Source organism: Mus pahari, chromosome 1, assembly GCF_900095145.1.
Source record: "Mus pahari chromosome 1, PAHARI_EIJ_v1.1, whole genome shotgun sequence".
NCBI classification, from domain to species: Eukaryota; Metazoa; Chordata; class Mammalia; order Rodentia; family Muridae; genus Mus; species Mus pahari.
This window is the reverse complement of record NC_034590.1, coordinates 89769074-89781452: the sequence shown is the minus strand read 5'-3', so window position 1 is coordinate 89781452 and position 12379 is coordinate 89769074. Positions and strand designations below refer to the sequence as shown.

The 12379-nt window shown below is 46.3% G+C and overlaps 1 protein-coding gene across 2 annotated transcripts in view; it reads right to left on the bottom strand.

Annotated features, from left to right (window-relative positions):
* Positions 1–3020: 3020 nt before the first annotated feature.
* The window catches only part of Tmem159 (transmembrane protein 159), a 22331-nt gene continuing 12972 nt past the window's right edge, over positions 3021–12379 (bottom strand). The window contains exons 3-5 of one of the 2 annotated variants that reach the window (XM_021206101.1): positions 8550–8718; positions 7725–7863; positions 3021–3824 (exon numbers count right to left, since the gene is read on the bottom strand). In XM_021206101.1, coding sequence (XP_021061760.1) covers positions 3743–3824; positions 7725–7863; positions 8550–8718 — 390 coding nt within the window. In that variant the 3' untranslated portion in view covers positions 3021–3742. The remainder of the gene's footprint in view (positions 3825–7724; positions 7864–8549; positions 8719–12379) is intronic. The other variant, XM_029541266.1, reaches the window with a different exon arrangement.

Sequence of the window (12379 nt, the reverse complement as noted above, 5' to 3'; positions counted from 1 at the left end):
TTAGAGCTAAATATCTAGGTGTCAACTTTGTGTTCTCCTTTTCTTTTCCACCTACACCAACCAACCAACCAACACCTCTAGATGTCCACTCAAGAAAGATCTTCATCCCCTTCGCCTAGTGTAAGTCAAACCCACAGCCATCCAGTGTCCCCAGCCTTTGCAGATTCTTAAGTGGCCCACCTGTCCCCAGACCTTTGGCTGTGAGTCACAACAATCCTAAATCTGTTCTGGGCATAGATTACAATATAATCTATAATATACAGAGGCTGGAGTGGAAGGAGCTAGAATTTGAAGTCAGCTTTGACTACATAGAGTTCCAGGTTCATTACAGCAGTGCCCTATCAGAAGAAGGAAGGGGGGAGGGAGGCATAGAGGGAGGGAAGACTGAGGAAGCAAGGGGAGGAAGGGAGGCAAGCAGGAGGAAGTGAGGAAGGCAGAGGGAGAAGGGGAGAAGGAAAACTGAGGAGAAAAGGGGCAGAGGGGAGACAGGCAAACAGAAAGAAAGAAAGAAATGAACACCTGGAAGTCTGACCAAAGCATTTTTTCATATAGGAGCCTGTAGTGCCTCCCCCTCAGTGCTGTGGTGTGGACCTTTGTTCCTTCTCCACTCTCATTCTTACTATGCCCAGTCACACTAAGTTCCTTCTGGCCTTCAAGACTTAGGGCCACTGTGCCCCAGGAACACCTCCTGCCAGAGGCAGAGGCAGAGGCAGAGGCAGAGGCAGAGGCAGAGGCAGAGGCAGAGGCAGAGGCAGAGGCAGAGGCAGAGGCAGAGGCAGAGGCAGANAGGACAGCTAGAGCTATATAGTGATATCCTATGAGAGGCAGAGGCAGAGGCAGAGGCAGAGGCAGAGGCAGAGGCAGAGGCAGAGGCAGAGGCAGAGGCAGAGGCAGAGGCAGAGGCAGAGGCAGAGCCAGAGCAACAGTTTGCCATTCTTTTGGTCACAGAGCAGTACCTAATCTCTGTGGCTGCAGTGGCCTCATCTTTATCAGCCTTTCACCTCTATTCTGTGCAATCATTGCAGTCTCTTACAGACTCTAGGGGAAGCTGTGACCCCTCTCTGGTTCCCATGCTCTTGTGTGACCCCTTCTCCTTAGTGTGGGACACTCCCAAGACTTACTTCTAGAGAATAGGAACCATGATAAGACATATGTGATTGTGCATACACATGGCAGTGTTACTCAAGAAATGTAATTCATGTCTTGCTAAGTCTCTTCCCCTTGGTGTTTTGGAAACAAGAGACTGCCACTTTGTGGGCTGTCATAAGGAGACAGACATGTAGCAAGGCTTTGTGGCCCTCAGTCTGTAGCCACATCAATCGGATATGATCGTGGCTATGAATACTTGGATGTAGCTCCTTCCCTAGACATTCCTCAGAGAAGAGTTAGGGCAACTCTGCTAAAATCGCTGTTCTTTTATGCCAATAGTTGTTGCAGGTTATTAATCAGTAATAAATAAATAAACTACAAATACAACTAGTAATTGACCCCAATCTTGGGAGCAAAGCCAGGGGCCTTCATGTTCCCCAAGACTGAAGCCTGAGAACCCAGTTGGGCTGGTCAGCAGTATACACAGGTCAGACCCTTGCATGAAGTAAAGAGATGTTCAATAGACATATGAGTTACTAATAGTAACTAATACTTCATGATGTTGATAGCGTGGAAGAATTCTTGGTCTCTAATGGATGGATCTCCCTTTAGGGTCAAGTGCTGCCTGATAGCAAAGGATGCTGCATCCTTTTCTGAAAAGTTGAGGGCTTTACATCATGCTAGGGCCAATGGCATCAGTTGTTCCTCCCAGCAAACTTCCTTTTCTTCTGATATTCCTTTGAGAAGCTCCTTTTTCTCACTCTGACCCACCCAACTGTGGGACCAAAGCAGCTGATGTGGCCCCTCTCCCCACTCCTGGCTCTTACACATACATACGTAGGGCACTTGAGCAGATGTAATACTGGCCACCATGCGATTGGTTCAAGATTGGTCACATAGCCCTGATCTGTCCAATCAGAGCCAAGTCTAGAATTTGCATGTACTACAGGTATAGAAAGTACTCAGTACAACAAAGAGCTACAGAGACCTCTGTGTGGGACAATCCTGCTGAAAAAGCAGCTCATGGTAAGGAAAGTGGGGTAGAATCGCACGAGCTCCAGATCCTCACAATGCACAAAGATCTTCAGCCAGCCTGGACTACACACAAGGCCCTGTCTCAAGCACATTAACAAAGATCTCCCCACTGTTGATTCAATGACCTCTCCACGTCACACCAATCTTTTTATAAACAGAATTGAGTTGGGTGTGGTCTCTAGCAAGTAAAAAAGCTCTGTGCCGTGGTTTAAATGTGAAGTGTCCCCCAAGGCTCATGTACTCAGCAACTGGTCCCTGCCAGGGGCCACCTCTGAGGAGGTCAGCTAGGCTCAGGTTCCAGTCCTCTAAATGCTTCCTGAACACCTGAGCAATGACTTGCTGCCATACCATCCCCACCACAATGGGGTGCAGCCCCGAGAACTGTAAGCCAGATGAACCTTGCTTCATTGAAGTTGCTACTTTGGGGTATTTGATCACAGCAAAGAGGAGAAGTAATTACTGACCCATAATACTCAGGATCCACCGTGAAATCAACAGAGAAGTTGTGGTGGGTTTTATGTGTTTCCTGAGGTCCAGGTGGAAACAGACCATGGTGCCAGTGGGACAGAGGGAAAGCTTAGAGAATGGGGAAGAAGTTAAGTCATTGGGGACTGCTCTTATGGGGCTATTTGGACCCCAGCCTCCTCTTTCTGACCCCTGGCCACCACCATGAGTTGAGCAGGCCCCCATCGTGCACTCCAGCCATGATGTGCTGCTATGCCATCGAAGGCCCAAACCAATAGGACGAAGGGACTCTGCACTAGAACCTCGAAAACCATGAGCCCTACTTTTTCCTTTGGAAAGATGATTATCTCTGGTCTTTTGTCACAATAGCAGAAATCTGACTAATGCCTATCTTGACATATGGGAATAGGTAGGAGAAAAAAAACAGCAAGAAGCAAATAAATTTTAATAAAATGCCACAGAAAATCAAGTGGAACTCACCACACAGGCTTTGGTTGGCTTTGTGGTCTCTCCTCAGTATGAGTTCGGTTTTATTGGTTTGTTAAGAAATGGCTTGGCAGAAGCAAGCTCTTTAAACAACATTAACATATCAAGTGCAAATATGTCAAAGATGAAGGCACGCAATAGACTAGGCCTTGAGACTTTTCCTAAAGGACTCCTGGCTCCAGGGTTAAGGCAGATTTTCAAGTTTTAAAAGGCCACGATTTCCAAATGCTGATGCTCTTCTGATAAAAAACGAGTAAGAGCTGGCTCTCTTTGGATTATTTTTTTAACCTCTTATTTCAAATGATTGAGGAAAAAACCCTCCTCTTCATTCCTGCCCTGCCCCCAAACTGCAACTAAACTTCAAATACAATCTACCTTACCCGCAGATGGGCGCTGGGACTCAACCCCAAGGCTCTAAAGGCCAAGCTTCCTAGTTCTAGAAGCCCACCACTCTGCTAAGGTCAAGGCTGCATATTGGGGAGCTGTGAGGGGTGGGGAGGCCACCCTGGCCAGTGCAGGAGTCTGGACAGAGTGAGCGGAGAAGCAGGGTTCCCATCCAGCCCTCTCTCTGCACCGCAGTCCCGAGAGGTGAGGGGACAAGTTCTCCTCTGGATGCTTAGGAAGCAATCTTTGATTCTATTTGGCCCGTCATTCCTGGTCGTGCCCCTCAAAGTCCGAGCCTCTCAGCCTCCGTGAACTTCATAGCCAGCTGACAGTCGATGTTGGCATTTTGCTGTGTCAGTGGCCTGCTGGGTAAGTAAAAGGACAAAACAGTTACCTCAGGAGCAACCCTGAGAGTGGCCCAGCACGCGTGCAGCACTTTGGGGTTTTCTGTGAGCTCCTGCCCTAGAAGGTGAGAAAGCCAGACTCACTCTCTCTCTCCAAGCTGATGGCCGCTGACAAAGTTCTGGCTAATGATGTGTTTTGGGGAAGAATGAGGAAGTGATCTAGGGAGAGACTTCACTTGAGAGAAAGGGTTACTCCTGCTCTCTGGCATGCTTGTGCGCTGGCTCACGGGTGCCCCTCCCCCAACCCTGAACATAGGTTTATACCTGGGGCTGGAGCAGTTATCTTATGGCCACGAGGAGGCAAACCCGTGGGCTAAGGATGGCAGTGCAGAAAGGCAGAGGCGCTGGATATGCTGGTGACACCATACAGTGGTTGTACCAGCCCTGGGCTGTCTCCATCTCTTAAAAACAAAACTCTATTTGAGTTAGCGTCTACCTTGAGAGATTTTGTTTTTAACTAATTGCTATTAAAAAACATTCCTAGCTGGTCAGAAAACCGGGAAACTTTTGCTCTTCTTAACTCTCTGTAAGCAAAGATGTGAGGAAGGCCTGGGCAGTCAGACAGGCTCTGTAATCCTAGCTGCCTGGGAGTCTAAGGCAGGAAGGAGATTGCTGTTCCAGGCCAGCCTGGGCTACAGAGTGAGTTCAAGGCCAGCCTGATCAGTGTATCAAGCCCTTGTCTAAAAATTTAAATGATAATAATAATGATAAGTTTAAAGACCTAAAGAGTGCTTGCCTCAGATGCCTCTACCAGTGGTATTGGGTTGAGTCGGGTGTGATAAAGCCAGGCCCACTCTGGCTACTTTGGGAGACCCGGTGTGACACGGGGCAAATGAGATGAGTGGCTCCACAAAGACACAAGCTGCCCAGGCCCCTCACTTCTCCCTCCCCCCAGCCTGTAGGCTCTAAGAAGTCTCTCCAGATCCTTTGACATTAAAATTACCTACAGAGATCACAGCGCATTGCTTACAAACTGTCTAGTGTGTTTTCCTAAAGAAGGCCATCTTAAAACTTTTCTGAGGAGGAGGAGGAGAAGGAGGAGAAGGAGAAGAAGGAGGAGGAGGAGGAAGGAGAGGAGGAGGAGGAGGAGGAGAAGAAGAAGAAGAAGGAGGAGGAGGAGGAGAAGGATTAGAATTGTGTCATTTTCATATTTTAAGATCAAACACATTAAGTCATGGGATGAATTGCTAGCTCCTCTTTCTTCTCTTGTGCTTTGGGTCAGTCAGTGAGGGTCTATCTTTATCTTGAGTAAAGATTTTCCTAATACAGGAGTTCTCCAAGGGTACCTAATTTATCACAACTCTTCATTTCCAAGGTATAACATCACAACCATACATGCTACAGATATACTTTGAGTGTATTATTAAAAGAATTGAAAAAAGAAAGCAAGCATCATTACAGAGTTCAGGTATACTATCAGAGAAATGTCCACAGTCCTCTGTAGATGGGTTTCCCCTTCCCCAGCTATTCTGTGACGCTCAGGCCTCTTCAAAGATTTCCTCTAGACCATGTGTTCCGTGGTACAAATGCAGCGTATAAGGGCCAGCATCACTACTTCCATTAGAACATATTGTTAGGAGATTTATTCCAGCCAGGGGTGGCACCATGCACCTAAGGTTCCAGCCCTTGGAGAGGAGGCTGAGGCAGGAGGATTGAGAGACTGAGGCTAGCCTAAACTGTATCAACTCTGGCCATATAGCTGGAGGTGGGAAAAATAGAGAAAGCTATTGATAAAATATAAGGCAGTGTGACCTGGATAACTTCATTTTGTTTGTAAAACACAACCATTTTTCATTAATATATATTTTTTTATAGATAGGTAACATTCTTCCTTCTAAGTGAATAGTCAGTTTTGTAGTTGTTGTTATAATAAGCAGTGGGACTATTATCAAAGTACTTGAACCCACTTCAATAGCCTTTGAGAAAGTAAAGTGAGTCCAGAGAACAAGAAGAAGAGCATCTCTGCCCAAGCGGGAAGAGACAGCCTGCGGGCTCAGCTGGGATGAGGGGAGGAGAACCAAGTCATGCCTCTCCACTGACAAACACCAAGGAGGAGGACCAAGTGACGCCTCTCCACCGGCAAACACCGGTCTGATTTTGCTTCTCTTTTCTTTTTAAATGCACACTTGCCTGTGTTTACACGCATGTGTGTGAATGTGCCTATGTATGTATAGGCACACTTTCCTGGCTACGTCCTCTGAGACAGGGTCTCCCATTGACCTGGAGCCCTGATTAGACTAGGCTGGCTGGCGAGCAAGCCACAGAAATCTAACTTATCTGTGTCTCCCCAGTGCTGAGGTGACAAGTGCACACTGTGCCTGGCCTTTTTATGTTGATTCTGGGACTTCTGACTCAGCTCCTCGGACTCAGCAGCTTCCACAGAGCATCATCTCATTATGCTAAGCCTGGAGCCTAATTAAAGCAGAGTTCAAGGGCAGGGAGGGATTTTGGCTCCGAAGCACTATCTTCCATAAGCCAAATAGGGCACTGTTTGTCCTTTCAAACTGATACTGATCAAGGCAGCTTAGGAGAAGCTGGCTATGATTCCAGGGATTATCAATTAAGCAATCTTCTGAGAACAAGCCCTGAGCAATTTAAGATCACAGATACATCAACATGTGCAAACAACAGGACAACCTTCTTGGGGGAGAGGGAAAATGCCAGGGATCAATGCAGGATGCTGACCATCTAGACAAGTGGTGAGAGAGCCTTTTGTTAAGATGCTCAAGGGCTATCCTGTAAGAAGACTGAAGCTCAGGGGACTAATGGGCTTCTAGAGCATGAGCTGGCAAATCAATCATGGCCAGAGGGGGCAAATTTGGCAAGCCATTTGTCTTTGTGAAGTCTGAATAAAGTTTTATTGCAACACAGCAGCCCTGTTTACTTGTTTAACATCTGCTCTCACATTACAGTAGCAGAGCAGAGAGGCTGGCCATCGTGTAAATGGTCTAGAATACTTATTATGTGTCTCTTTGCAGAGATTGTTGGCCTATGCTTTATAGGTGCTTTATATTTTGGTTGAGAGTCTTACCAGACTTACTGGGCCTAGATTAAGTTTCTTCTCTGCTAGTCTCAGCTTTGGTACTTGGCTTTCATTTTCCTATCACAGAATGCAGCTCACCCTTAGAGTTATAAGATATGGGGCCAGAAAGTACTCAGTAGAGAGTCTGGCGCTAAGTCAATACTCAACAAGAACAAGACAGACTCAGTACATAGGAACCTAAGAATCTAAAATCTATACACAGCAGAAAAATCAAGACTCAAAAAAGTGGCCTTTGAAAATCCCTCAAGGAGCAGGGAGCAGCACATTACAAAAGAGTGTCTCCCAGGCACTGCAATGCTACTGGGGTTCCCTCCAGCACCTAAAAAGATCACTGCTCCTCCAGTTAAGACCCAGGCACCACATGAGCCATATTCACCATGCAGAGAAGCCCATGCTGAGCTGAGCTGAGGAGACCAAGGTAAACTGTGGGGACAGCAGCTTCCCACCTCTTAAACCACCCTTGGAGGTAGGTGTGTCAACCTGATAGTGTGTCAACCTGATAGGTGAGCCTCTTCTTTATTTACCTTCCAATCCTCCTAAACTCTGGCCCCTTTGGGCCTTTGTAATTTAAATAGAATTAGTAACTGCCTAGGAAGCCATTACAGCAATAAGATGAGATAAATGGGAGGGTAGCAATGTTTGTATGTATATATGAAACTCTACTGTAAATGTGTAGCTGACATGCAATGTCTATAGGCAACTGTGAGGAACATCTCTTTCTTATAATTTAGCTTCTAGACATCAAGTGGGACTAGAGGGTTATATGTGTAGATCCCCCAAATGGCCAAGATTAGGTTGTTCCATTGACATGTATTTACCTGGGAGAAAACCAGTAGCTCATGAGGCAGGAGACCACCACATAGGACATCATGGCTATCCCCGACAAGGCAAGTGACAGGAAGCCCAGGCCACAGAGGACGAAGAGAAGTGAGAGACCACAAACTGAGATGACCAGACCTAGGAGGAGAACGCGGTTAGGAGGTACCCTCATCTGAACTGGGCTGGGAATGAGGAGACCCAGCCCAGGGTTTTTAAAACAATGACAGCTGACTTAGATTTTTTGAAGTCAGAAGATTTCACATAGAAATTCACATTTCTGACATCATGTAAAATAGTTATAAGTTCACCACCTGAGTAGGCCTTAGCTTCTGGCATCAACTAGCTGAGCCTCTCACTGACTCGTTCCCTACTGTTGACAAACTATACTACACTTGGCGTCTCTCTGCTCATTTTGTTGCCTGTCCAATTTAAGGCTCAGAAGGAGTAAGTTATGTCTCAAATCACAATGATGCTGAGGGATGCACACAAGAACCTGTGTTGTTGTTGTTGTTTTTTTAATTAGATATTTTCTTCATTTACATTTCAAATGTTATCCCCTTTCCTAGTTTCCTCTCCCCTGTACCCTCTCCCTGCCCTGCTCCCCAACCCACCCACTCCCGCTTCCTGGCCCTAGCATTCCCCTATGCTGAGGCATATAATCTTTACAAAACCAAGGACCTCTCCTCCCATTGATGGCCCTATGTTTTAACCACTCTGACAAGCTGCCTTGGACCAGAAAGAGGAGCCTTTGATGAGAATAGCAGATGGTCAGTAAATACTGTCCAGCTTATTGAGTTACTTCCCAGTAACCTTGGGTAGAGTACCTTCCAGTAATATGGCCCCCATGAGAGCACCCAGCGAGGTGAGTACCACGATGAGCAGGAAGAAGCCAACAGGGATGGCTGACATGGTAACAAACATCAGCACAGTGAGAGCCACAAAAGGATGTCTGTCCAGGAACCGGCCCACCGGAGACTTCATAAAGGCAACCACCTGCAGGCAATGGATGAAGAGCCAGGGTTAAGTGATACATCCACATCTCGGATTGAGCTGATCTGCCCCAGCTATGGGAAGTACAGCTAGAATCAGAGGCCTTTGGCAAGTCAGAGGCTCACGGGCATCAGAACAAAATATCTCCCATGACCTGAGGTGCCTGGCAGTGATATAAGGCAGCTGTGGGAAGGGTGGCAAGTGTGAGGTCCTCACCTAGTGTCAGTCCTGTGAGAGGAGGAAAGGTCACATCACCACCCTCTTGCCTAACACATACCCTCTCAGAAAGACACCCTCTTATGTGTACAATGATGTACAATGTGCCTACTGCTCCTCAGGCAAGGTTCTCACGGTCCAGGTCACCAAGGAACAGAGGGATTAAGTCCCAGATATTCAGCATCACTCAAGAGCTTATTGGAGATGTAGAACATGAGGCTCCCACCTGGTCCCTGTTGCGTCCAATCCTGTTTTTCAACAAAAGCAGGTGATTTGTGTGTATGGTGAAGTTTAAGATGCAATGGTCTAAATGGCTTATCTGGAGTCACCCAGTTTCTAAGGGGCAAAGCCTGCACATTCAAAGCTAAGATCTTGGACTCCAGATGCTAAGTGCACGCAATGACTTGCTACCACATCAATGCTTTTATGGTATCATCTTGATGTTATAGTGGGCCACACAGCCTGATGATGGCCACCATTTGTTGTTTTAATAAACAGGTTACCTTGTTTTAAAGGGGTAAGGAATGGGGAACCAAACTCTACAGAGAAGGCCACTTCAGTGCCCAGCTGATCTTAGTCAGCTCCACAAGGATGAGCATCCTCCTTACATTTCGGGTTTTAGGGCTTCACTCTCCTCATTACCAGCATTGAAGCTCACTCCTTCAAAGATCCCATCATTCAAAATACTTCCTCTAGAAAAGTAACCACCAACCCAACTACAAAACCTGCAATCTACAACTGTGACCTGTCTGCATGACACCGTGGTGCAATAGTGGTGCACATGCTGTGGCAGTAACCACTCTATGATTGGATATAAGGCTCACTCCACAAGACGGAACCCATGTTTGATAGTACTCTCATGGCCAAGAACCTTGGCTAGATAGGGCATGGGCCTTGAGAAAAACCAAATACTATTGTTCTGCTAAAGAAACATAGTAATAAAGTTACTTATAACTGCATTCTGCTATACTCATAGATCAGTGCCTCACTCAGCCGTCATCAGAGAAACATCCTCTTGCAGTATATGGGAACTAATACAAAGAGCCATGACTGAAAAATGTACAGACAATGAGAACTATTGGAATACTCAGTCGTAAATGAGATGTCTTCACCAAGCCCCTCCTCTTACAGAAGAACTAAGAGCCAGAAGGGATGGGAGACTCCAAGGAAACAGTATCTTCCAGACACAGCAGGACTGATGCACATATGAACTCAAGAGACTGTGGTAGCATGCGTAGGGCCTGCACAGTTTCAGGCTGGACAGCATCACAACACTGAAATGGGTAGGTAGATGCTGAAGATCTGGGAGGGGAAGAATATGAAGAGGAAATCAGGATGACATTTATTGTATGACTAAAAAATTTTTTTTCAATAAGAAAAAACTGTGGGGAAAAATGGTGGAAGCTGGGGTGGTGAGGTGGGCTTCTTCCATCAAAAGCTGGTCTTTCCTGTGTCTTATTCCTTAGGGCACTGGCGGCCAGCGGCTGGAATGAAGTATTATTAGAAGTGCCTCTTTCCACTGGGTCATGATGGTATATGCCTTTAATCCCAGCATTTGGGAGGGAGAAGCAGTTGGTTCTATGAGTTTGAGGCCACCCTGATCTACAGAGTGTTCTAGTACAGCCAAGACTGTATAAGAAAGAAACCCCATCTTGAAAAAAACAAACAAAACAAACAACAACAAAAAAGTGTCTTTCTAAACCATATACTTCTCAAGGAAATAGGTTTTCATCCAAATAATTCTAATAGAGGGGACTTGGGGGCAAATTAGAAGCAAGAGAGTTTATAGCCCAGGTAATGGCAACCAAGCATGGGCTCACCTTGTTTAAACAGATAAGGTCATTCAAAGGAGCCACAGACATTATCCCAGAGCTTCAACACTGCCTCCTAAGGCATGGCAAATGTCACTTCCTGGAATACCACACAACGTCTTCTAGCCTGCTGCCTTCCGAGATCTTGTATAGTTCAGCTGTCTAGCAATAGGTACCCACAGTAGGAATCACCTCTGAGATCACACTACTACACCAAGGCATTGCAGGTGAGAGGGGGCCATCGTGGCTGTGGGACCAGAGTGCAGCCTGCTGTCTGAGCTGTCTCAGGTTTTGAAGGTTCTCCAGGTCTGGTCCACTTACATCCTCAGCAAACGTTGCCTCCATCACCTGACAGGCTCACCTGACCTCTCTAAATCCCAGTACTCAAAAGAGTGTCAGAAAGCACAGTGAGTGGGGAGGGCAGGCATTGGAGGAAGGGAGCCAGCACAGTGAGTGGGGAGGGCAGGCATTGGAGGAAGGGAGCCAGCAGTGTCCAGAGTGTCCAGTCAGTGAGACACCGGCACAGCCGACACATGTGGCCAGTGAGACAGATTGCTGGGCCTTCTCACTGATACTGAATTCAGTCATTTGGGGAGGGGGGCTTCAAGGTTCTTCATGGGAATCTGGTTTTTTTCCAAACTGAATTTTGTGCATGATGAAGAGAGAAAAAGTATTTTCTATGAAAGTCTGGCACCTGAATTGAGATGTTTTCTATATGTTTGAGGTGTAAAAAAGAAAAAAACTAGAATTTTTCATTAACAGTTACTTACAGCTACAGACTTAAATTATAGTTTGGGATGTATTGGGTTTCTTAAGATATGTTATCAATTCCACGAGTTCCCTTATTTATTTCCAACTTGAGACAGAGTTTCACTCTGCAGCCCAAGCTGGCCTTGGACTTGCAGTTCTCCTGCCTTGTAACTGGAGTGCTAGGACGATAAGTGCGAACCACCACCTGTGACACATTTTATTTTAAAATAAAAACATTCAAATTTATCTGTGGCTCAACTATGTCTATTGGCATATGTAAGCCTTATCTCAGAAAACTAACTAAAATAAAGGGTAAATTGAGAGAATGTGGCCAGGGTGTGGCAGACACAAAGGATCAATATAGGCAAGATGAACCTGGGGTAAGTGTGCAAGGATGAGTGTGCAAGGGGTGAGTATGCAAGAGGTGAGTGTACAAGGGATGAGTGTGCAAGGGGCAATGGAGATTTTTCAGGAAATGGAGCAAAAGTATGACTGGCCAAATCTGGGCCAGAGGGGGAGGCAAGGGATGTAGCCTGAAGGTTAGATGACAAAAGAGAAACCAATAGGACCTGTGGACCTGTGACATGGGGATCCAAGAAGCAAACTTACAAAAGTAAGACTGTCTGGTTTCTAGTCCCCAGAGAACTCCTCCTCTGTCAGAGCCTCCTCTGAGTCTGACCTCTAACACCCCCCAAACAGAAGGCCATTTAGAAATGCAAAGACTGTTTCTAACTGGTCTCACAGTTAAGGCAGGAATGATGACACATTCCAGTACTTGGAAGGCTGAGGCAGGAGGATTGTGAGTTTGAGGTCAACCTGGGCTGTCTATTGAGATCTTATTTGGGGGAAAGGAAAGGAAAGGAAAGGAGAGGAGAGGAGAGGAGAGG